At 42.2% G+C, this 27020-nt stretch overlaps 1 protein-coding gene across 7 annotated transcripts in view; it reads right to left on the bottom strand.

The window, feature by feature from the left end:
* The window catches only part of Poln (DNA polymerase nu), a 152314-nt gene that overhangs the window by 33515 nt on the left and 91779 nt on the right, over positions 1-27020 (bottom strand). For all 7 annotated transcript variants that reach the window (XM_052736194.1, XM_052736197.1, XM_052736196.1 and 4 more), the window contains 2 exons: positions 26162-26239; positions 25178-25292 (listed from right to left, as the gene is read on the bottom strand). In XM_052736194.1, coding sequence (XP_052592154.1) covers positions 25178-25292; positions 26162-26239 — 193 coding nt within the window. The remainder of the gene's footprint in view (positions 1-25177; positions 25293-26161; positions 26240-27020) is intronic.

Raw genomic sequence — 27020 nt, 5'->3', positions numbered from 1 at the left:
AATAAAATTGAAGACTCACATTTCTACAGCCACCTGATTTTTCATAAAGAGGTCCACAAAACACACTGGAGAAAACACAGCTACTTCAACAAATGGTGTAGTCAAACTGGATAGCTACATGTAGAAGAACGAAACTAGATCCTTATCTCTCACCTTGCCTAAGACTCAACTCCAAATGAATCAAGGATCTCAATATAAACCCTGATACCCTGAACCTGGTAGAGGAGAAAGTAAGGAATACCTTTGAACTTAGAGGCCCGGGAAAGGGCTTTCTGAACAGGACCCTGGTAGCATGGGCATTAAGACCAACAATTTTCAAAGTAAACCATTTTCTATGAATGGAAATAGACACAGAAATTACATAGTTTCCAATTTATATCTGTTAATGGGTTAAATAGAAAATAGCTAGGAAAATTCATAGACCTAAATCCCTCTATTAATAACTAAGAAATAATGAAAGTTTTAAAATATTTTCAGTACAAAACACAATGAAAACAACAACAAGAAAATTAATCAAAATAATGTGAAAGGAAGGAAATTATAAAGACGGGACATTAGTCAATAAACTAAGGAGCAGAAAACAGATCAAATCGGCAAGTAGGATCTTTGTTCTTCTAGCAAATAAAATAGACAATTAACTTTGCTAATTTTCTTAAAAAAGAGAGAGCACAAATATACAAAACAAGAAACTACAAAGGAAAGTAACTCTTGATATGGAGGAAGTAAAAAAAAAACACTTGGAAATTATCGTGTGCAACTTTATATAGGCCCATTTGAAAACCTAGATTAGATGAACACTATCTTGAGAAAATTCAGTTATACAAATTGGTTGCAGAGTCAGAGGAAGCAGCTTGCTGGCAGAGGCCTTGCCTAGCATTTCCAAAGACTTGGGTTTGTTCCATTCTCAACACTGAAAAAAAAAAAAAGTCAAAATTGACCTCAGGCTAAATGTGGTGGCATGGGCCTATATTTCAGAATTTGGGAAATGGAGGCAAGAAGTTTGAATTCTAGAACAGTCTAAGGAATATATCAAGACTATTAAAAAAAGAAAAACTGACCTCATTACAGATGAAAGTTAATGAGGTTGGCTTACTAGAAGAGCACTTGCCTAGCATGCATGAGGTGCTGGATTCAACTTCCAGTTCTTTTTTAAAAATGCTAAACAGAGCTTGAACTGTTTAGGGGGCCCCCAGGCAGTGGGACTGGGACCTGTCCCTAGTGCATGGAACCTAGGGCCTATGGTGAGACACTTTGCGCAGCCTTGGCGCAGGGAGGAGGGGCATTAAAATGTGTGTGTGTGTGTGTGTGTGTGTGTGCGCATGGGTGTTTTGGCTGCATGTGTCTGTGCACCACATGCATGCAGTACCTGCAAAAGCTAGAGGCATTTGATTCTCCTCTGAAAGGGGCATTACCAAATAGTTGAGAACCCTGTGTGGGTGCTTTGAACTGAACCCCAATTCTCTGTAAGAGCAACAAGTGCTCTTAACAACTACCTATCACTCCAGCCCCATAACAAAACGTTTTAACATACTCTTCTTAGGAACTTATATAGATTAAGTGAGCAAGCAAACAAAAATCAGAGAAAAAGAACTAAAAGAAATTAAGCTCAAGCTGTTGGTAACCAGAAACCCATAAACTACAACTACCCTCTCGTCATAAATGAAACTTCAGTAAGTATCAACAGACAGGGTTGGGACAGGGCTGGGACAGGCTGGGGCTGGTGTAGGATAGATCTGGGGATAGGCAGGTAGGACAATTGCTTAAAATGCATTGTATTCAATCCTAGTTCCAAAACAAATGATATATATTATATATACATAATTAAGAAACAATATTTCACTTAGAAACTAATGACAAGGAAAAGAATGAGTACTTAAATGTATTAATTTCTATGTCTTCCTTGACTTTTGTCTGGTCTTTATAATTAATAGATCTGGAATGCCCCTCCAAAGGCCATGTATTGGAAGCTTCATTCTAGTCTGTGGTGCTACTTTTTTTTAATAAGATTTTTTAAAATTATATGTATGTGCATGTGTATATGTGCATGTATATGTGTGAGTTCAGGTGCATCAGAGACCAGGATAGGGCATTGGTTCCCCTGGAGCTGGAGTTACAGTTGGTTGTGAGCTACTTAATAACTGAACTTGGATTCTGCGCAAGAGCAACTTTTAATGGCTAAGCCCTCTCTGCAGCCCCCTGTGGTGCTAATTTAACAGGTGAGACTAGGGACTCTGGTCCCTTCTGTTTTGCCTTCTGGTCATGAAGAAATGATGCTGTTCTACCACATGCTTCCATCATAATGTGCTGTCAGCCCAAAGCAGTCAGACTAAGGAGTGAAACCTCTGACACTGTGAGCAAAACAAACCTTTCCTCTGTACAAGTTGTGCCTCAGTTATTTGTGACAAGGACATAAAGCAAACACAATTGCCTTCTTGTTTGTTTGATACATGCTTTCCAACATACTGAGTTGAATACTTTCCATGTCTGTTTTTAATTTCACTAAAATTCAAAGTTTACTCTAGATATTGCTTTGACTTTACCCTATATATGTTGATTTATAGCTTTCATTTCTGAAGATTTCCTAATTTTCATTCTCTCCTGCTCCAATCTATCCACTTGGACTACCACTTTTTCCACCAAGAGCATTTTTTACAAAACACTTTTTAAAAAATTCTATGTGCATTGGTGTTTTGACTGCATGTATATGTGAGGATGCCAGATTCCCTGGAACTAGAGTTACAGACAGTTGTGAGCTGCCATGTGGGTACTGGGGATTGAACCCAGGTCCTTTGGAAGAGCAGTCAGTGCTCTTAACTGTTGTGATATTTTGTTTGTGCTCTAACAAATAAAGCTTGCCTAGAGATCAGAGTATGGAGCTAGTCACTAGAGGCCAGGCAGTGGTGGCACACACCTTTAATCCCAGCACTTGGGATCTCATGCCTTTGATCCCAGTACTTGGGAGGCACATGCCTTTAATCCCAGCACTTGGGATCTCATGCCTTTGATCCCAGTACTTGGGAGGCACATGCCTTTAATCCCAGCACTTGGGATCTCATGCCTTTGATCCCAGTACTTGGGAGGCACATGCCTTTAATCCCAGCACTTGGGAGGAGGAAACAGGAAGTGATAAGGCAGGACTGAGACAACAGCTCCGCCCTTTCACTCTGAGGATTCCTAAAGGTAAGAAGTTTTTCTAGTGGCTGGCTGCTCGGCTTCTCTGATTTTTTAACTTTCACCCTAATATCTGGCTCTGGGGTTTTATTATTAAGACCAGTTAGAATTTGCACTACACTTAACCACTGAGCCATCTCTTCAGTCTCAAGAAACACTTTTTTTTGTTTACAATCTTATCTCAGGGTCTTTCTAGGACCAATGATACTATGTCATTAATTGGGGAGATGATTCACTCAGCCCTCTGTACCAGCAGCTCATGAATGAAGGCAGATTCCTGTTTGATGTGTTGTCTGTGAATTTCAGTTTCTAGACAGAGACTCACTTTGGTCTGTGAGCTTGCTTGTTTGTTTTGGAGAGGGTCTTTCTACATTGCAGCCTCTGCTTCACTTTGAACTCTTTAGCACCTGAAGGTCTCAGGAAAGATCCTGAGTGCTGATAGCCCACCTGGTATGACATTAAAAGCCTTTCTTCAGAGAACTGCCTGCCATGTCAGTAAAGAGCTGTGAACCCCGCTAAAGCCTTGCCAGCATTCCCTGTACATCGGCTTTGGTCTCATGCCTTCTGTGTCTATGCCAAAAGACCTCCAAAGCTCTAGTAAACACTTAAGTCTTCAACCATCTGTAATGAGATCTGGCACCCTCTTCCGTATACATAATAAATAAATCTTAAAAAAAAAGGAACACTTAAGTCTTATATAGCTACAGATGTTTACATATAAAAATACTTATAGATATCTATGTATGTACAGGGAACACACACACACACACACATACACATTTCCTTCCACTGCTAGCTGAGAGGATCTAGAAGCAAAGACTCCCCAGCAGCAAAGCACACACCCATCACCTAGAGCTTGGCCTCTAACACCACTTTCTTTTTTTTCTTTTTCTTTTCTTTTCTTTTTTTCTTTTTTTCTTTCTTTCAAGACAGGGTTTCTCTGTGTAGCTTTCCACCTTTCCTGGATCTCACTCTGTAGACTAGGCTGGCCTCGAATTCACAGAGATCCGCCTGCCTCTGCCTTCTGAGTGCTGGGATTAAAGGTGTGCACCACCACCGCCCGGCTCTAACACCACTTTCTAATAAAGACAACAGGGCTGCTGAAATGGCTGGTTCTAGAACTGAGGCAGGAAACATACCAGATGAGCCTGGGAAACCATGTAGTGCCAGAAAGTAGGTGTACACACACACACACACACACACACACACACACACACACACACACACTTAAAGAGGTACAGTCAAAGAGACACAGGAGCCAGCTAAATAAATCAAACAACAAAACAAAGTATTCCTGGATTATAACCCAAAATAGAATATTCATGGACCCAGGATAGCAAATAATTGGCTGAATAAATTAATAAACAAGAACAGACAAATTTCCTATGAAAAAAAGTACAAATTATATATACACTCTGAACTTAAGAAGATAGGGCATCACTGTCTATCCCTTAGTTGTAGATTCATAATTCTCTTCCACAGGGTAGAGACACCACTGCAGTCCAGTGACATCAACAGTGATAAGTTCTCTTGAAGACTGTCCTTCAGGTGAGGTTGTGAGACTGTGGTTTTCCTCCACATTCCATAACCCTAGTATAAACACCAGAAGTGCATCGGACAAGTGCCAAAGTCAGGACATTCTACAAATGTCTGGCCAAAATTCAATGAAACTGACAAAGCCATCAGAATGAATAATACCACTATGGATATTCACACATAAGTCTGTATGGGCATGTTTTCATTTCCCTCAGGTCACATGGCACTTTCTTTAGCTTTCTGAGGAACTGCCAGAATGTTTCTACAGTGACTACCCCATTTGTCCACTGATAGTGGATGAATGTACTTATTCTGTCTTGCAGGAAAGCAAAAATGAAGACCCACCTTTGAGTTCTGTACATGCCCAGCCCCCATCACATCCATTCCTGGAGTCCCTAACAAGTAATAAAGCTCCCAGAGGGAGCCACACAGGCGACAGAGTCTCTGTCTTGTTTGTGCAGCTGAGAACGTCACATGGTCACTCCTGCCCATCAGATCACATGAGCAGAGACAGTTGCATCTGTGGCCATGGGAGGAAGTGACTGATGCATAGATTATAGCCTTCACTGTCATTCCGTGCGCTGACACCATCTTCAGAGGTGAGATGGCTTCCTTCAGAAGTGTGCACAGCCCTTATAAATACACAACTGCGGGTTGGGGATTTAGCTCAGTGGTAGAGTGCTTGCCTAGCATGTGCAAGGCCCTGGGTTTGGTCCTCAGCTCCAATAAATAAATAAACAAACAAACACACACACACAACAGCTTTGCCCAGCCTGATGGCAACCACTGGTACTCACCACTTGAGCATCTCCCACTTCTCTACTGAGGTCCTTCTCTGAGCGCCAGTCTTGCCACCACAGATATCTGTCATCTCTTTGAGGATGGAGAAGGAATGGCAGCTGGACTTCCCTCCCTCACCAGGGCAGTGCTCACAACTCATCTTGCATGACTCCCTCCTGCACTCACACATTTAGTCCATTTCTAGCTCTTGATGGCTCCACCTTCTAATATCAGCGGAGTCTGGGCCTTCCTACCATCTCTACTGATGCCTCCCTAACTCTCACTGGATGGTAAGGAGACCCTCTCAGCCTTTCCCATGCCATCACACTTCTTTGCTAGTGAAGTGCTATCACAGTGAAACCCAAAGCCCCTTCCTGAAGGCCATTTGATGGGCATTTGGTTAAAGAAGACACATCTATCCTTTTCCCTTCTGATATATCACTAAAATAAAGCAAAGGAGCCAGGTGGTGGCACATGCCTTGAATCCCAACACTTGGGAGGCAGAGGCAGAAGGATCTCTGTCAGCCTGGTCTACAGAGTGAGTTCCAGGACAGCCAGGACTGTTACACAGAGAAACCCTATCTCAAAAAACCAAAAATAAACAAACCAAAGGAAAAAGTGTAAATACATTCATACAATAGAGGAGAAGGATGTTCAGCAAACAAGAGAGTTCCACACACCTATGAAAAATAAGGAATAGTTCTGTGTGCATGCATGCATGTGTGCACAGCATGAGTGGGTTCATGTGTACCTGTGCATGAGTGAGTGTGCATGCCTTTAGGGTGGCAGATATTTGACCCAGTTAGGACCAGGCACAATCCAAGGCAGAAGATGGGGCTGGAACTGAGGAAGGCATGAATTCAACCCGTGTGTATAGAGTGTCCAAGTTTTCTAATTACCTGTCACTCTACCTCCTTCACCTAAAACATGGATCTAGCTAGACTCCCCGCTGATCCTCAACAATGATGATGATGATGACGAAAATGAAATGAGCCAGTGAGTTCTGATGGTTTTGACAAGCTTCCCCAATGAGCTTCATAATGCTGAACCACAACAATCACTCCACAGTCATCTATCTACATAAAATGTCTCAAAAGAAACCTTCATGTGCTGCCCATTCATGGGAGCAAACACAGTAGAATGTTCTTAGGCCCCTCCTTATTTCTTCTAGCAAGAGTGATCTCTGTGACTGTCTTTTAACACTAACATAAAATTGCAGTCTAGTTTCAAAATTTCAGTCTTAATAGTTTAAAAATGGCATTTAGGAAAGAAATGAAGGAGCTACTCCCCGGGCCTGTATCTGAGGAGGAGGGAATGTGGTCCATAGATCCAAGCCGAATGGGGAACTGACACGTCAAACCTTGCTTTACTGTCCTAGAGTGGTGAGCAGTGTACTTGCTGAGGCCTTCTTCTTCCTGCAGTTACACATTTCCTCTTGGAAAAAGACTCCCAGATGTGAAATGTGCTACTATGTCTTGTGAAAATGGTCTTGAAAGCTTCCTGTGACTCTGGTAAAGTTTCTGAGCTATATCAAACTTATGAGACTTGGCTGTTCAACAAGAAGGCAGTCCCTGGTAATTTTTTCCTACACTCAGATGGATTAAACAAAAACTTATGGTTTGCTGGGTAGCACATGCCTGTGATCCCAACACCTGGGAAGTTGAGGCAGGAGGATCTCCAATTCAAGGCCAGACTGGGCTACACTGTGAGACCCTGCTTGAGAAACAAAGCAAAGCACAGCATGCTCTGGGGCCGCAGCTCCCGGGTAAAGTGCTTGCCTAGCATGGAAAGATCTTGGGTTAAACCCCACCCCCCTTGAACAAAACAAAACAAAACAAAAAACTGCAGCTTGTTGCTATTTAACAAACCACTTGAGTTTTCATTAAATTAATATCCCCTTTACTGCATACTAAATTTTAATACATGTGTGGATCTATATATGAACTTTACTTTTCTAGTGATCTTGCCTTTATATTTTAATAGTTGTTAGGTCCATCTTACTAAACATTTTTCATGATTATTATACACTTTTCTTTTTACCATAATCTGCAGATTAGTTGTAGGCCACTAAAAATAACCTATCCTTGGGCATGTTTAGTAGGGAATTTCTATGTCAATGTAAAAAGAGGTGATGGTTTAATAAAGCTCAGGTTTCCTCTGTTTTCTGTGCTTTTCTGATTTTCACAGGGATCTTGCCCTCTTTTAAATTACATTACCAAAGGTATTTTTATCTTTTTCACTGCACCTTTTCTTCCATTACAGTCCCTACGATGGCGGCTGTTTATGTTTAGGGAGCTGGACTCTGTATTAATTTGTACTTGGTTTGCTTCTGGACCCAAGTGCTGTTAACGGCTTTCCCTTTATCGATTCTCTCAGCTTCCTAGGCAGAAATCACAGTCTTCACCAAATTATTGCTTGCTTCCTACTTTCCAGGGTTTGTTTGTTACATCACTAGAACAAGTAGTGCTGGCACAGTGGCCGTGGCTTTTCTGGTTCTGAACTTCACAGAATACCTTAGTATTTTATGCTCGAGTAGGATGCCTGATGGTTGGCTTGTGGCAGAAAAGTCACTTGAGAGGCAAGGGGACTGAGAGTTCAAGGACAGCCTGGGCTACAACAGCAAGGTCCTTTCTAAAAATGAAGTCATACAAGTAGCAAATGGCATAGCTAACCTGGAGCCCAGAGAGAACCAGAGCTGGGGAGGGAATCTTCTGGGAGCCATGGATATGAAGAGAGCCTAGAACATAACCTTGGGGGTCCCTCACTGGGAGGCAGAAGGATCCATCTCTAGCTGCTACTTCCCAGTAAGTAGACTAGAGTGGTGACTAGTTGAGTGGACAGGTGCTGTCTGCTCTGTTTCAGCTTGGTTCTTCTAGGGTGCCTGTTCTTAGAGGCATTCCCATAATGTCAGTCCTGCAAGCAGGGCAACTTCTGTAGTATGAGGCGAGGTCCCAATTTAAGGGTGGGTAGAACAAGTGCATCAGAGTATGTACAAGTCACTCTCCCATGGGCTTGGTGAGAAGGGGGCTGATGGGTTCCTGTGTTAATTGCTTTCTCATTGCTCTGACAAAAGCAACTTAAGCGTTTGTTAAAGCTAAGGCTCATGGTTTGAGAGGATAGCAGAGTGGCAGAAGTGTGAGGCAACTGATTACATTGTATCCATGGTCAGGAAGCAGAGAAAGACGAACGCCGGTGTTCAACGGGCTTTCTTCTTTTTATTCAGTTGGGAGCCCCAATCTCTACTATGTTCCCATCCACAGTGAGAGTAGATCTTACCTCTTCAACTAAATTGTTCTTTAAATGACCTCACAGATATACCCAGAGGTATGTTTCCTAGGTGATTCCAAATTCAGTCAAGTTAACCATGATGATTAACCACAAGTCCACTTCGTGTCAACTTGACACCCAAATATATTACTTTTAAACCATATATTCCATCCCTCACCCAAACAGACTCATGGCCATCTCATAATGCAAAATTCACTCTGTCCGACTTCAAAAGTCTCTATAGTCTTAACAGTTTCAACATTATTTAAAAGTCTACTTTTCTGAAACTCGAGGCAATCTCTTAACTATAAGCCCTTGTAGTACAACAATAATAATAGTAATAGTAACAACAACAAGTTACATATTTCCAATATACAATACCACAGAGTAAACATTCCCAAAGGGTAAAATGGGGACAAACAAGAGAAGATCAGACCAAAGCATACCAAAACCTGGCAAGGCAAACACCAAATCCTACATCTCCCTATTCTACAGTTGGACACTTGGTGTCGTCATCTGGAGTACCCCTAAGTTTAGCCACCTATAGCACTATAGCCTCTTGGGCCAGCTCCATTTCATTTCTGCAGCTTTTCTCAACAGATGTCCTGAGATCTCCAATATACTTGGGTCTTCACTACAACTTAGGCGTTACTTTCACAGGCTTATACAGTGGCTTCTCAGATGTCCTTGCAGGGTCTGACCCTGCTTGATACAAGCCTCCATGACCCCTTCACTTACGTATTTTGCATACCAGCAAACCAGCACCAGGGGATGTGCTGCCAGGTTCTATTGCCAGCTCCAGATGGGAGTCTGACCCACTTCTACCATAGCTATAGTCTCTGTATGCCTTGGTAGTTGAACAGGGAAAAAAAAATCCTGGGACAGTTGTTTTCCACCAGAGAAAACCTTCAGCTGCTCAGTTCACTCTCTCCTTTCTGATGGATCTGCATTTTCAGAAGTTGGTGCCATCAATTGGCAGAGTCTTGCCCCCAGGGCATCTTTCTTGTTGTTCCAATGCTGAACCTCGGATTTCTCTTTATCAGCGCTCTATCAGTTACAGCTGCTTTCTTTGCATTTCCCTTGTCTGCGACCTTAAACTCACTTCTTTGCTCCCCAAATTTCATATTTTCTTACCTTTCTGCTTTGACTTCTCATTCTAAGCCCCAGTAAGTGTAGAGAACGAGAGCCATGCCTTAACTCAAACACTATGCTATCTTAAAGCTTCCTCCAAGTGACTTAGCCCATTAGTTTTGAATTCAGCCACACTCAAAATTTCAGGACACAGATAAACTGCAGCCAGATCCTTTGCCAGAAATGTAACACTAGTAGCCTCTACCCCAGTTTCCAACAGAGTCTTTTTCACTTCAGAACCCCATGGGCCAGGCCTCCACTCTCCATGTCTTCCACACTCCCGCTAGAATTGCCTAATAAATTCTGCCTACAGTATTTTAGGCTTTTCTAGTCTTCGGTTCTATATTTTTCCTCATTCTGCCAAATTCCGAAGGCCTACAAAGCTATATGGTCAGGTCTGTTATACTATCAGCTCTACCTCTTTGTGCCAATTTTCTGTATTATTTTGTTGTGATAAAAACACATGACAAAAGCAACTTAAGGGAGGAGCGTTTATTTTGGCTCATGGCTTTCCGGGATAGAGTCTACCACAGTGGGGAAGGCATAGAGGTGGCAGCATGAAAGAAATGTCTGGTCACATTGTGTTCACAATCTGTGGTTGATATATTGTGCACCCCAATAAACTTATATGGGGGTCAGAGAACAGAACAGCCACTATATTAAACATAGAGGTTAGGCAGTGGTGGCACATGCCTTTAATCCTAGCATTCCGGAGGTGGAAATCCATCCAGATCTCTGCAAGTTCAAGACCACACTGAAAACAGTCAGGCATGGAGGCACACACTTTTTTTTTTTTTTTGGTTTTTCGAGACAGGGTTTCTCTGTGCAGCTTTGCGCCTTTCCTGGGACTCACTTGGTAGCCCAGGCTGGCCTCGAACTCACAGAGATCCGCCTGGCTCTGCCTCCCGAGTGCTGGGATTAAAGGCGTGCGCCACCACCGCCCGGCTGAGGCACACACTTTTTAATCCCAACACAGATCTCATGTCTTGCTTGAGAAAGACACATGCCTTTAATCCCAGGAAGTGATGGTAGGAAGCAGAAAGGTATATAACGTGAAGACCAGGAACTAGAGGCTTTTTATGCTTTTAGGCTTTCAGCAGCATTTCAGCTGAGATCCATTTGGGTGAGGACTCAGAAGCTTTCAGTCTGAGGATTCGTGGATCAGATGAGGAGTTGTCAAAGTGAGGTTTGCTGTAGCTTGTTCTGTCTCTCTGATCTTTCAGAATTATCTCAATAGCTAGCACTGAGTTTTTTATTAATAAAAACATTTAAGATTCGTGTTACAACAATCAGGATGTAGAAATATATGAATGCTTATTGTCTTAGTTAGGGTTTCTATTGCTGCAATGAAACACCATGACCAAAGAGTAAGTTGGGGAGGAAAGGGTTTCTTTGGTTACACTGTTCATCATTTCATCACTATTCATCATTGAAGGAAGTCAGGACAAGAACTCAAACAGGACAGGAGCCTGGAGCAAAAGCTAATGCAGACGCCATGGGGAAGCTGCTTACTGGCTTGCTTAACATGGTTTGCTCAGTCTGCTTTCTTACAGAACCCAGGACTACCAGCCCAGGAATGGCACCACTCACAATGGGTTCAGCTGTTCCCCTATCGATCACAAATTAAGAAAATGTCCTACAGGTTTACATAGAGCCCAATCTTATGGAGGCATTTTCTCAATCGAAGTTCCCTCCTCTCAGATGACTTCAGCGTGTGTCAAGGTGACATGAAACTATCCAGCAAACTGATGCTCTGCTTGCCTTCTCCTTTCATTTAGTCTGTGATTCCAGCCATGGTATGGCACACACTTAGGGGAGTCTCTCTCCTCAGTTAAACTACAGAAATGCCCTCATAGACACACTCAAAGGTATGTCTCCTCAGTGATTTTAAAATCCAGTCAGTTGACAATGAAGAGTAACCACTTTCTCTTGAGCTCTGCACTGCTGTTTCTGTACCTCTGGATCCCTGCAGGGCACTGTTTCTGCAGCACTGACCTCCAAAGCTCAGCCAACAACACCCTCAGAGTGCAGGGAGTGGGAAGCACCAGTCAAATTTCTTGCCCTTCCTCTGTAGCTGTGACCTTGCTGCCTTGCACCTCGAGCTCTTGCCTTGCCCTTCTTTGACATGTGGCTCCCACTGGATCTGTCTCCACACTTCTCACTGTACCAGCTGTATAAATAATCCCCTCTTTAAAGTACCATGTAAGGATTGATCTTCTTTTCTGCCAAGGTTCTTTCAGGATTCCAAATACAGAGTTAGAGAGATGGCTCGGTGGTTAAGAGCATTTAATGCTCTTGTACAGGACCTGAGTTCAGTTCTCAACACCTACATCAGGTGCTTCACAACCTTCTATAACTCCAACTCCAGTGGCCTCCACAGGCACCTTCATTCACATGCACATGATCACGCACTCATGCACACACTTATCCGTATGCGCGCGTGCGCACAAACACACACACACACACACACACACACACACACACACACACACACCCATGCACATACACACCTGTGCATACATACATAATTTAAAATAATAAAAACAAATCCTTTTTCTTTCTTGGTGCTGGGATTAAAGACATGCACCACCACAGCCCAGTTCCACTACACTTTTTGAGACAGGGTTTCTTACCAACTTGAAGCTCAGATATTGGGCTAGAAGGGCTGGCCAGTGAGTCCCACTGATTGTCTCTGTCTCTCCTGTGCTGAGATGACAGGCACCCCATTCACTGGCTGGTTTTTACATGGGTCCTGGGATTTTGAGCACAAGTCCTCATCCAGCAAGCACTTTACTGACTGAGCCATCTCTCCCCACCCTAAACCAATTCTTTAATAGAAGAATCTGGAATATTAAACAATTCTGTTAAGGAGGATAAGGCTTAATAAAAAACAAAAACAACAACAAAAAATGGTCCATGAAATGGAATCAATCCTGAGGAGTCCTTTGCTACAATTAATGAATACAGCAGAACTTTCTTCTGGAAGGGCCTTGGAAATAATAATGTCTAACAATGCATATAGCAGAACACCAGCAGCATAAACTATATATTAAGAGAACTATAGCCAGGCTGTGGTGGCACACGCCTTTAATCCCAGTACTTGGGAGGCAGAGGCAGGCAGATCTCTGTGAGTTCGAGGCCAGCCTGGTCTACAAAGCAAGATCTGGTCTACAAGGCAAGATCTAGGACAGGCACCAAAACTACACAGAGAAACCCTGTCTCAAAAAAAAGGGGAGGGGGAGGGAACTATAATCAAAAGGATACAATACAGCATATTTATTGATGTATATTTCAAGATAAATTTCCCTCCTGGGAAAAGCAACAAGACTTTCCCAGTGAATGAATGAATGATACCTTTCTATTTCTGTCTTTAGTTTTGTCAGTTTTTGCATCAAGTATTTTATTTTTGGGAAAGAATCTTGCTATGTAGCCTAGGCTAATCTCGAACTTGGAACTTGAGATCTTCCTGCCTCAGTTTCTAGAGTGCTGGGATTACAGAGGTATGCTACCACATCCAGCTTTCTTCAAGTATTTTGTAGTTTAAGGTTATTTTGTTAGGCACATTCAAATTTAGGACTGTTGCATCTTCCTGATGAATCCATCTTTTACCATTCTGAAATGTCTTGTTTTGTCACTGGCAACAGTTTTCATTTTGTTTCCTGACATGAATGTAGTACATTAGCTTTCTTATGTTTAGCATTTATTTTTGCCTTGTCTTGTAATGATTGCTACAATTGGGTATTGTCTTTTTATCTAGCCTGACAATTTCTGTTTGTTTCACATTTAAAAATTATGAAAAATATAAATATATGAAAATATATTACATGACCTTGAATTTCTGATTTTCCCAAAGTGATGGAATTACAGGGTTCCATAATCTGCCTGATTTTAGTTCTCTCTTTTAAAAACTGAATATAGATACACAAATTTGTTATTGCTGCTGTAGTTGGGATTCGTTGAATTTTTATTTTGAGAGAGAAAGTCTCTTGTATCCCAACTTGGCCTCAAACTCACCACATAGCTGAAGATGACTGAACTGCTGATCTTCTTACCTTACTTCCTGAGTGCTGGGGTTATAAGAGTAAGCCACCATGCCTAGTTTACTGAGGACTGAACCCAGGGTTTTATGAATGCTAGGCAAGCGCTCTACCAACTAAGCTATATATCCATAGTGTATGACTGTGGAATTCTTGTTCTACTAAGCTCTTACAGTCTGTGTGAGAAGGAGAGACAAGGAGGGGTAAAGCAAAGGAAGAGAAGCATCATTCCATTTATTTAGCTCTGGTGCAAATGATCACTGACCAAGAATGAATCTTCCTTCAGACCTGGCTGGGTAGGGCAATGCAGATTCCATAAGGTCAGTTGGGCAGAAAGTCTCCTCTGGGGCCTGAGTGCCTCTGCCTATCCAGCAGAAAAGGGACACTGGGCCAACAATACAGCAATCACAAGTTGTTAGGGGGAAGATTTCTTGAAAAAAGATAAAAACACATGTTTTTATTTGCTAGTGATATTGAATACTCCTCTATCCCCACATTTGGGTAGTAGGAGGTATAAGAATATATTTATTTATTTATTTATTTATTTTTTTGGTTTTTCGAGACAGGGTTTCTCTGTGTAGCTTTGCGCCTTTCCTGGAACTCACTTGGTAGCCCAGGCTGGCCTCGAACTCACAGAGATCCGCCTGGCTCTGCCTCCCGAGTGCTGGGATTAAAGGCGTGCGCCACCACCGCCCGGCAAGAATATATTTATAATTACACGATACACATTACACATTTATTTGTGCCTTTTAATTGGAGTTTTCAGCTTATATTTAATACATATTAAAATATTAAATATATTTATATTTAATGTTTATTGATACTATTAAGTTTAATCTTTTCATTTTTGTATTTGGTTTTTATTTATCCTATCTGCATTTTGTTCTCTGTTCCTTTCTTGAATTATTTTGGGTGAACCACAAGGTTTTTAATACCTCATTTCACTTCGTCCATTACTATTTTAGCTGGCTTTCCTTACCCTAGAAAATGAGCTATGCATCTTTAAGACCTTAGTGCCCACCTCTGAGCACCACTCCCATACTTCACGGCCACTGTAAGGCCGTATGCAGATAACTCCACTTGTGCTCCTCCAACCCCTTTTGCTTTTGGTGTTGTTATCTTTTACATCGACCTGTGCTCTAAACTTAAAAAAAGATATTGCAGAACCCAAATTTTATTATATATAAACCACATTTAGAGCAACATAAAACATGTGAGACAAGTTATGTAAAGTAAAAATGACCATGTTTCATCTTTGTTCATTCTAGTACTGGATTCTTTCCTGAAGACTCGGGGCTTTGTGTGATCTTGTTTCTCTTTAGCCCAAAGAACTTGAGGTCATCCAAGTAGTGAAGAAGTACTTAGACAAACTTTCAAAAGTTTGCATGTCTGAAAATGTCTTTGTTTTGCTTTAATCTTCGTCATTTTCTAATAGGGAATCCCAGACTGTTCCAGCGCTCCTCCAATGCTAACCTCCTATCTTCTGCCTCTGGTTTGGCTGTAATTACACTGTTGTTCCTTTGCCAACGTGTCTTCCCCTCTGTTGCTGGTTTTTAAGATTTTCTTGCCCGGTGGTGGTGGCGGGTGGCGGCGGTGGCGGCGGCGGCGGCGGCGGCGGCGGTGGTGGCGCACGCCTTTAATCCCAGCACTCGGGAGGCAGAGCTAAGCGAATCTCTGTGAGTTCGAGGCCAGCCTGGGCTACCAAGTAAGTTCCAGGAAAGGCGCAAAGCTACACAGAGAAACCCTGTCTCGGAAAAAAAAAAAAAAAACCCAAAAAAAGATTTTCTTTTTGTCTTTGGTTTTTACAAGTTTTACTTTAATAATGTGCCCATTGTGTGACTTTCTTTGCATTAAATATTTAGGAAGTTTTAAAGCTTTTTGGATATGTAAATTATTATCATTAATCAATATTTGAATGTTTTCAACCATATTTATTATACTTTGCCTTTACTCTCTCCTCTCCTTGTGAAAGTTAACCTATTTTATTTTATCCTATGTATGGGTTTTAAGTGGTCCATGTTTTTTCCTTTGTATCTCCTTGTTTCTGTGTACTGGCATAGACTCGTGGATTCTTTCCTAAGCTGCATTTTCTCCTCCTCTCTCTTCCCTTCTTCTTTTTGAGATGGGAGTCTCACTATGTACTCTTGGCTGGACTGGAATTCACTATGCAGACCAGGCTGGTTTTTGAACTCAGAGATCCACCTGCTTCTGCCTCCTGAGTAATAGGATTAAAGGTGTGTGCCACCATGCTTGACCTAAGCTGCATTTTCTATTCTTGTTCTGATACGGTGTTCTTCCCTTTAATAATCTCACCCCTTTCTACAGTGTTTATGTATCTCTTAAAGTTCTTCACATCTTAGCACTTTTCATCTACATACTTAGTTGCGTATTTTGTTTTTGTTTTTTGAGACAGACTATCACTATGTAGACCCAGCTGGCCTTGAACTCACAGAGATCCACCTGCCTCTGCTTCTTGAATGCTAGGATTAAAGTCATGCACCACCATGCCTGACATATTTTTTAGTATAATATAATATGTATTTTTTTCAGAGCTGAGGACTGAACCCAGGGACTTGAGGTAAATCCTCAACCCATTTTAATATATTTTATTAATTATTTAAGAATTTCATACAATGTATTTTGATCACATTCATTTCTTATTCCTCCCAGGTCTACCCACCCACTTTTGTGGCCTCTTTAAAAAAAAAAAAAAAACCAAGTCTAATTTGTGCTGCCCATATACTCATGGGTGTTGGACTGTCCAGTGAAGCATGGTCCAACTCCCAGTGACCATACCTTTAAACAAAACTGACTCCCTCCTAGCCCCCCAACCATGCCTCCAGAGGCCATCAACTTTGAAGAGCTTCACACATTGGCATCTTTAGTACAATTTTCAAGAATGCTCTTCAATAGCTTTATGTCTGGACTGTTCCTTTGGCTGACTTCTGTTGAATCTTTATTCTCTTGTTCACAGGGCACATTTCTTGTTTCCATTTATTTATTTATTTATTTCCTAGCTCTCGCTCTATAGACCAGGCTGGCCTCGATCCACCTGGCTCTGACTCCTGAGTACTAGGATTAAAGGCATGCGCCACCACCGCCTGGCGTTTCCATTTATTTAAATTATTATATCTGTACATTTTACAGAAAATAACAATGGGTACTGAAGCAACATTTACTTCCTATAAAAGACACACTACTCCTGTCAGGCTACAAAGTTGGGAGCAAAGTCAACTTGATCTGTGGTTAGGTTGGGTCTGGATTTGATTGCATTCGTAGTTTGATGCAAATCACTACTGGTTTGAACTGCTTTGTGAGTTGGCCCAGAAACTGTCCTTCTATAGGGTCTAAAGCAAGAGAACTACACAGATAAAGGATTCCTTAGAGCTTCCAGCTCAGCTGTCAGCTTCTCAGATCTTTCTTCCTTGACAAACCAACTGCAAATTTCTGGGTGTCTAAAAAGTCACTTTGCCCTCTAGTTCTAGCCTGGCTTTCTGTATCTTGATTCAAACGGGCTAGAACACTTGAAATGGGTAGCGATCCTCTCAGTTTTTCTGCCCTGCCCTAGCCCTTGGAAGCTGAGGTCCAGAATGCTTTTTGTTGATGCCATGCTAGGCCACAAGTTAATTAAAAGTTTAGATGGTCTCTCTTCCCTCCTCCAGGGATTAGTCACTTTCCATGGGCTCTTTTCTTTAAAGGCTTATCACTTTTTGGAGTCCCATTTGATTAGAGTACTTTTGTTCATCCTTTTACTCTAAGGTGGTACCTATCTTTAAAAGTAAGATGTCTTTGTTTGTTTGTTTGTTTCCCAGACAGGGTTTCACTGTGTAGCCTTGAATGTCCTGGAACTTGCTCTGGATACCAGGCTGGCCTCGAATTCATAGAGATCCACCTGCCTTTGCCTCCCAAGTGCTGGGATTAAAGGTGTGTACAACTACTGCCCAGCTCTAAGATGTGTTTCTTATAGGCAGCAGATAGATGGATTTTGTTTCTTGATCTATTCAGTCAGTGTCTTTTGATTGGAGAATTGAAGTCATTGATATTTAAAATTATTACTGAAATGTATTAGTTGTGTTCATTGTGTTGTTGATTTGTGATGTTGTTGTTTGTGTGCTCAGTGGCATACTGAGTTTTAATACTGAGTGTTTTAATAAATGGCTCTGTATTTCTTTCCACAGTCTCTCTTCTATGCTCACACCACTCTTTAGCCCCCAACACTGCTTCTTGTATTTTCCTTAGGTTTGGTTTGTTGGATATATTTTTTAGGCTGTTTATATCATGGGGAATTTTTCTTTCTCCTTCAATCATGGAAGATAGTTTTAATGGATATATTATTTTAGGTTGGCTGTCAGAGTCTTTTAGGACTTGGAGTTCATTGCTGTAGGCTCTTCTGGCTTTTAAAGTTTCCACTGAGAGATAAGCTGTTATTCTGATGGGTTTTCCTTTATATGTGACATCTTTTTTTTTCTCTTGCAGTTTTCAATACATTTTCTTTGTTATACACACTTAGTGTTTTAACTATGATATCCTGTGGGGATTTTCTTTTCTGGTCTTGTCTTTTTCATCGTTACTACATTCCAGCACTGGCTGGGGCCTCACAAGTGATCTCCATGATTTCTTCCAAACCCCATCTTTATATGTAATTATTCAGCCTCCAAAGTTTTCCTAGGAAATTGTTACTACTTTGAAAAATGTTATTACACATTTTTGATTACTTGTTTTTTTGCTTGTTGCTTTTGGAATAACAGAGCATTTATAGGGTATAGGCGTTTTTAAGTGTATTTGATCTGCATTTTTACCATGTGCTATTCTGGTCCTCTGTTTAGAACATAAAAATCATTTCCACAGCAACTAATTATAGTATAAGTCACAAATGCCAGATTACTACTGCTGTGGAGGTTGGAAGCAACCCTCATGCAAATACTAAAAGCCTCTTATTTTGGAAGTTCTTTGCTGAACTATTACAAGCTAATAAAATGCAGAAAAGACATATAATTTCCAATACAGACATGAACTTTTCACATCAGCTTTATGTGTGATAAGCTTGACACAAATCTGAAGAGGATGATCTTCTGCCTCATATTAAACCCTGGCCAAAAATCAGTTGAACATATATCCGTGAGGGACTATTCTGGTGTTTCATTCCTGTTCTGTTGATCTGTGTCTTCAGCCCTCTACAACATCACTGTCCCTTGATCACTGTATATTAAATCTTACCAGGTAGAGTGACTGTTTTAGCTGATTTAACATTTCTCCCCATGCTTTCCACATACATTTTTAGATAAGCTCCTCTATGTGTATAAACACACTACTTGGACTTTAAAAGAATTTCACTATCATCTCTCTCTCTCTCTCTCTCTCTCTCTCTCTCTCTCTCTCTCTCTCTCTCCATATAAACACATGGATCTATTTAGCAGGACTGATATGTGTATACTGAGTTGCCCATACTACAGACACAGAATGTCTCTTGATATATTAGATCTTTGATTCTTTTCCTTAGCATTTTCTAATTTTAGGCATAAAATGTTTGCTGACTAAATCATTAAGAACAGATACTACTTGACTTATAAATGGGTTTCATCCTGGCAAGCCCATTTAAAACTGAAAAATAATTTGGGTTGAAAATGAACAGTGCAGCTAAACTGCTGCACACCCTAGCTTAGCAGCACAGCACATGGCAGAACACTGCTTCTCCCTTTAACTGAAGGCCTGAGGATGGCATCCTACCACACTGCCTAGTGTGGAGAGAGCACCATACTGCATAGCACTAGCATTGAAAGTGATCGAACTCCAAACTGATGTCTGCCTATCTACATAGTTTTCACACCAGAGTAAAGAACATGTGTGTATGTGTGTGTGTTGGGGTGCAGTCTCTCTAGAGAGCCCATAAATGATGTTGGTTTTAGTTTCGCTTTCTACATGTTGTCAGTTTAAAAGAATGTGATATGATTTTTTTGTGTTGATTCTGAGTCTTGTGACTTTGCTGGACTCATATATTAGTTCTAGTGATAAAACCAAACCTGCTTGTGTTATATTCTTTGGATAACAATCATGTTATCTGCAAATAGAGAAGTTTTGTTTCATCCTGTCCAATCTATCTGTTATTTCTTCACCCTTTTTTGCAGTTTTAATGAGTTGTTATTCATTCCAGGGGAAAGAAAGTATTCTACCTTTCCCTATTAATACCATTTAGCAGCAGGGGCTGGTGGTGGTGTACACTTTTAATCCCAGCACTTGGGAGGCAGAGGCAGGTGAATCTCTGAGTTAAGAGGCCAGCATGGCTATTACAAATAATGCTGCTATGAACATAGTTGAGCATGTGTCCTTGTGGTATGATTGAGCATTCCTTGGGTATATGCCCAAGAGTGGTATAGCTGCCAGAACCTGGAAACAACCTAGATGCCCTTCAACTGAAGAATGGATAAATAAAATGTGATACATATACACAATGGAGTACTACTCAGCAGAGAAAAACAATGACATCATGAGGTTTGCAGGCAAATGGATGGAACTAGAAAAAAATCATCCTGAGTGAGGTAACCCAGACTCACAAAGACAAACATGGTATGTACTCACTCATAAGTGGATACTAGATGTAAAGCAAGGGATAACCAGACTGCAACTCACAACTCCAGGGAGGCTACCTAGTAAAGAGGACCCTAAGAAAGACACAGGATCACCCAATGACAGAGAAATGGGTGAGATCTACATGAGCAAACTGGGGGGTTGGGGGGGGGTCGGGTAATGGAGGGCAAGGGTCGGGGGAAAGAGAGCTTAGGGGAGCGGGAGGTCTCAGCTGGATCAGGAGCAGAGTGGGAGAAGGGAGAGGGAGATACCATGATGAATGAAGATCCCAGGAGAATAGGAAGAAGCAGAGTGCGAGAGAGGTCCCCAGAAATCCACAAAGATACCTCCACAGTAGACTACTGGCAATGGTCAAGAGAGTGCCTGAGCTGACCTGCTCTGGTGATCGGATGGCCGAACACTCTGGCTGTCATGATAGAACTCTCATCCAGTGTCTGATGGAAGCGGATGCAGAGATCCACGGCTGAGCCCCAGGTGGAGCTCCGGGAGTCCAATCGGTGAGAGAGAGGAGGGATTGTATGAGCAAGAGATATTGAGACCATGATTGGAAAAAACACAGGGACAAATAGCCAAACTAGTGGAAATGCATGAACTGTGAACCAATGGCTGAGGAGCCCCCATGGAACTGGACCAGGCCCTCTGGATAAGTAAGACAGTTGATTAGCTTGAACTGTTTGGGAGGCCCTCGGGCAGTGAAGCTGGGACCTGCTTTTGGTGCATGGGCTGACTTTTTTGGAGCCTGGGGCCTATGCTGGGACACTTTGCTCAGTCTTGGTGTAGGGAGGAGGGAGACCTTGCCTTGGAGGAGGTGGGAATGGGGGGAAGAGCTGGGGGGTGGGAGGAGGGAGGACGGAGGAATCCGTGGCTGATATGTGAAATTAAGTTAATTATAAAATAAAAATATTAGAAAACAGAGGCCAGCATGGTCTACAGAGTGAGTCCCAGGACAGCCAGGACTACACAGAGAGATCCTGTCTCAAAAAAACAAAACCGGCCAGGCGGCGGTGGCACACGCCTTTGATCCCAGCACTCGGGAGGCAGAGTCAGGCAGATCTCTGTGAGTCTGAGGCCAGCCTGGTCTACAAAGTGAGATCCAGGCCAGGCACCAAAACTACACAAAGAAATCCTGTCTTGAAAAACTAAAAAAACAAAAAACAAACAAACAAAAAACAAAAAACAAACCAAACAAACAACCCCCCCAAAACAAACAAAAACCCAAAATCAAAAAAACTAAACACCATTTAGCTTTTTAAAAAGAAACAATTTTTTAATCAAATTGAGATTGTTACTTTGTATTTATAACTTGTTGAGGATTTTTATCATAAATGTTGAATTTAGCTTGCAACAACTAACATGATCCTATTATTTTTACTCTTTAGCTTGATTTTATGACAAGTTACATTGATAGATTTTGCAAGTTGAAATGCTATTTCCCTGCTGGGGTAAATCTCCCTTGGACATAGTATATAATTTTTATACATGGTTGGATTTAAGCTTCTATTATTTTTTGTGGAATTTTTTTTTGCCTACATTCCACTAAATTCATGAGTAACATTAGTCTGCACTCTGCTCTGGTTTTAATTTCCTTTGTCTATATTGTTTCACAGAACGAATTGAAAAGCAATCCACCTACTTATATTTTGTATAAACTGATGTCAGTTCTCCTTCATAGACCTGGTTAATTCTCAGCAAAACTATCTAGGCATGGAGGTTTCTTTTTCAGGAGTTTTTAAGTTACAAATATAATTGTTTAATAGTTTAATAGCTACAGGATAGTCAGGAACCAATTTCATTTTAGTTAGTTTCTAGTAGTTTGTGACATTTAAGATACTGTCTTCTTGAGAATGAAGTTTCTTTTCGAGTGCCCTTGTACTCTGAGGAGGGAGCTGTGGAGAACAGAACATAGCACATGGGCAGTGGCTTTTCAGAGGTCTAGCCTCTTAGGTAGAGGACATCCACTTCTGAGACAGACATAAGTCTTTGGAGAGACTGATGACAAGGTGTCAAGAACATAGAGATTCAAATGGACTCAATCACTCCCACTGCATGGGTTTCTCCAGTGCTTAGGCTATGAGATTGAGAAGTGGCTGTGGGTATCACTCAGGGCTTAAAACAGCAACCAGAAGGCAAAGGCACCCTCATCCCAGAGAAGACAGCCACTAGGGCTGAGCAGAGGTGAGAGGGTCTAAGTGATGCTTCACTTACAGCCTGTGGCACCTAAGTGTCAAGAAGAGCTAGGCCTTGAAGCTCAGTGTGGTGAAGAGAAGAGACAAATGACATCACCACATGTGTGACAGGCACAGGACAGGGAGGTGCTAGACAGCTGAGCATGGGAGCAGGCCAGTGAGGACCAAATATGCATCTGGTGGCATTAAGACTAAGGAAGGTAGCATCTGAGAGAGGGCCTTGGCCGGGTTAGAGCCCACTTGTATTAAAGGACAGCATTGCAGAGGGTCAGCGTAAAGGTCAGGAGGCTAAGGAGGAGGGCAGAGGATGGTGAGAGAAAGTCCCTAGAAGGTGGCAGGTGGCAAGACTCTGAGCTAATGCTTATCAGCTGGACTTGGCTCCTGATCACATCCTCTACGACGTAAAATCCCTCACTTCTAACCAGAACCTCTCTTACTTTATTTAGTAAGGATTATGTTTGCCTTAGTCACTGTTCTATTGCTGTGCAGAGACACCATGACCAAGGCAACTCTTATAAAAGAAAGTATTTAATTGGGGCTTACAGTTTCAGAGGTTTAGTCCACTGTCATCATGGCAGGGAGCACAGCAGTCATGGTGTTGGAGAAGTAATTGAGAGCTACATCCTGATCTATAGGAGAGAGAGAGAGAGAGAGAGAAAGAGAGAGAGAGAGAGAGAGAGAGAGAGAGAGAGAGAGAGAGAGAGAGAGAGAGAGACAGACAGAGAGACAGACAGAGACAGAGACAGAGACTAGACCTGGTATGAGTTTTTGAAACCTCAAAGCCCACCCCCAGTGACACACTTCCTCCAACAAGGCCATACTCCTAAGTGACTAAACATTCAAATATATGAGACTATAGGGGCCATTCTTACTCAAACCACCACACTGTTATTCCTTGTATCTGCCAATTTCCCTGCTGCCCCATTAAACACAATTTCCATGGTTACTCACTCTCAAGTTCAGCTTAGCATACAGTAGTACTATATTCTCACCCTCAACCCTAGCTCTGTTACATAAAATATTACCTGACTTTTATTACTCAAATAAGAGTATGTGGTCCTGGTATTCTGGTGAATGCACAGGGTAGCCTAGACTCTGCATTCTCCACTTACCCCACATTCATTGAGCAGATGCTCTGCAAGACCCAGAGCTAGTAGGATGCAGCAGGGAACAGAACTGGTGCTACATTGCATATGTGCATTAGGCATTAGGAGCAACTGAGCTGGGGAAAGTCAGGTTGGTGTGTCAAAGAGGGCTCTTGAAGTCATGAGTGCAGGGCATGCTTTGATGAAGTTGGGGAAGGGCCTTCCTGAGTACAAAATAGAGGCTTGAGCAAAGTAGATACCAGTGTGCTGAGGACTAGCCAGAGAAGGCCAGTAAGTGGGCCATATAGCAGCTGGTGCCTAATCTAGAGGTGTACAGTCCTGACCCCATGATGGTCACATGCCAGGGAAGACTGACAACAACAGAAATGAGTACTTAAGAGGCAAGTGCAGGGCCTTGTGAGGCCAGGGATACCCTTTCTGGAAGCTCCTGACAGAAGCAGTTGACAGGTGAGATGAAGGTGAGGGAAAAGGAGGAAGTCACAGGGAACAGTTTGATGGAAGAGGCTTAAGGTGAGAAGTTAACACCTGTGACTGCAGAGAGGGGATAGTGACAGATGAGGCAGGGGTCTCCCACCAGCAGCTACCCTGTTCCTTCTCTTCCTTATAGCAGAATCCTGACTCTCTGCTGCAGTGACATAGTTTATGTGAGCCTCTCTCATGGTCCAAGCCAGTTACCGTCTCTAGTTTTTCCTCATCGGAGCAGAGCCAGTTGACCTCCTTTAACTGGACAGCACTATTCTGCTTGGAAAGTGAGATATCGCAGATGATTGCAGTGAGTTCCATGGAACACCCTGTTACTCCAGATCAGAGGGATATGTGAGATCAGAACCCTGCACCTGCTCTGTCCACTGCCTGGCAGCTAGCTGGTCTTCCACTGGGAGGAAGAAAAGTTAGTGCCCAAGAATGGTGATTCAGAAAAATAGGTAGACTCCAAAGGCAGAGAGGCACACCTCAACAAAACCTGAAGTCACTGGTTACTGGAATTCAAACAGTGAGCCACAGAGTTGGGGGCTGCCACCTGAGGCCCATATGTTCCTGCCCTCTGAATGGCAGGGGTTAGGCAGGCACAGAGAGGACAATGGCCTTCTAATAGGACTCCCACAGATCACACATCCATCCCCTGAGCTCCTTCTCCTGTGACAAGCACTTACTATATTTTCATTCCCTTTACACTTGTTTTTAGTGGGACAGGTCATCAGTTCTTTCATAATTAGGAAGCTTTGGGCATCTTAGTCATATACTCTTCTTTTCAAAACGATTAACTACTAGAGAAAAACTTAACTTCTTTCTCATGAAAATAGCTTTGGAATAACTTCAGACTTTTAAAATCATGTCAGCATTCCTGCAGATCTGATAACACTGTTCTTTGTTATCTTACCACTGTGAAGTCAGGGTAGAAAATACATCATCTCTTTCAGATTCCTGGAATAACTTCAAAAGCTCTGGATCCCCAGATAAATGTGCAAGAATGCGCAATTCAATCTGTGAAAAGTCTGTGAGACAGAGTTCTCAGTCAATTTTGAATTCACCCATGGTACCCCTATCATTGATTCACCCCAAGCCACTCTTAGACTGCCCCCCTCCCATGGGGCTCAAGGTCAACACACCTCTTCCCATCTGCCAGACTCCCTTAGCCTTTGGACTATTGGCTCTTTTCTATGCCAGAAATTCTATAGACCTGTTCTCCCTCTTGCAAGGTCAGCAAAGCGATGGGCAGTGTTCATTCATTAACTACATCCATCACGGTTTTATGAAGGGCCTCCTGTGTGCCAGGACCCCGCTGGGATGTGTTAATAAACAATATAGACACAGAACCCTTCTTCTATGGAACTTATACTCTAGGAGACATTCTGGGTAAATCATTTGGTATGTCAGAGGGAGAGAAATGAAAAAATTGCATCAAGGTATGGTTTGGTAGAGAGTAGTGTGTATGAGGGAAGCTGGTGACATGGGGTGGTCAGCTCCCCTGCTTCTAGTCCTCAAGAATATTACAATGAACAAAGACAGAAGAGGAAAAAGGGAAGGCTGTAGGGGCTTGAAGTACAGGGGCACAGTGGCTAGCAGGGCTGCTTGAGTCAGCAAGGGGAGGGAATAGGGGGAGGGCAAAGGAGGAGGAAGCAGATTGAATGAGCTATGCCAGCAAAATGAGGGGACCCTGAAAGCCAAAGACCTGTTATTATTTAAAGTGTATAAGAAATAAGAAATTTTTGCTTCATATAATTGTTTGCTTTAGGATTTATTTGCAAGAATGAGTTCTATATGCATCTTTGCATTATTTAGTTGGTAAATATTTAAACTGTATGAAAATGCACAAAGTAAGCTATAGTGACAGTGGCATCCCTCCACCATCCTATGCATGTACCTGCTGCCAAGAAGGTGTGGCCTTCAGAGGAAACAAACAGGGTTCTTGGGGAGATGGTGACAGTCTCCTCTTCTTTACCTGAATTGTCATTTCAAAAGCATGTGGTGAGTTTCACTGTCAACTTACTCGCAGCAATTCTTCATACAAAGTTATTTTAATATCATACACAAATAAAAGTTTAGATTTTTAATTTTGTGACTACTTCTATTAATACAATTACTGTGGGAGCCCGTTCTCGGGTTCCAAATGGCTTTACCCAGCAGATCCGCATAGAGGATGATTAGGACCATGGGCCTGAGTGCAGGTGTCTGAGATGGTCTGCACTTGGCTGTGCTGGGGGAGGAGGTCTTTTGCTCCACCCCTTGGCGTCTCTATAAAAACCCTGGGGCAGAGACAGTCGGGGGCCGTTGGAATAGGTTCCAGGCCCTCTCGAGGCTATCCTTTATTTTCTATCTGTTTATCTCTGCAAGATTCTCCGCAATAAATCCTTCTATCTAATATTTCCTGCTGCTCGCACTCAAGAAAACTCTGGGGAACTGTGGGGGTGGTGGGTAAACGCCCCACAAATTACAAAATAAACAGCACTGGAAGATAATAAAAATTTCTGTTCTGTCTAGAGTTATGATAAAGAAAGGAAAAAGTCAGACACTGACACCCAAACCACTCAAGTAAAGCACTGGAGAGAGCCTCACTGACTGGAAGATCTATGCAGAGGCCATGCAGACCTCTCCATGGTTTCCACTGGAGACACCACAGAAGGGCAACTGAGACACAGGTGCTGTGATTTCCTCTTGTTCCTGCTCAAGGTGACTGTGTATTTAGAAAGGAGCGCTCTTGGCTTTGGTGGTATTATTGTGCT

Source organism: Peromyscus californicus, unplaced genomic scaffold (genome assembly GCF_007827085.1).
Source record: "Peromyscus californicus insignis strain IS unplaced genomic scaffold, ASM782708v3 Scaffold_13__1_contigs__length_99412109, whole genome shotgun sequence".
In the NCBI taxonomy this organism is placed as follows: domain Eukaryota; kingdom Metazoa; phylum Chordata; class Mammalia; order Rodentia; family Cricetidae; genus Peromyscus; species Peromyscus californicus.
Note: the sequence above shows the minus strand (reverse complement) of the source record. Positions and strands in the feature narration are given on the sequence as shown.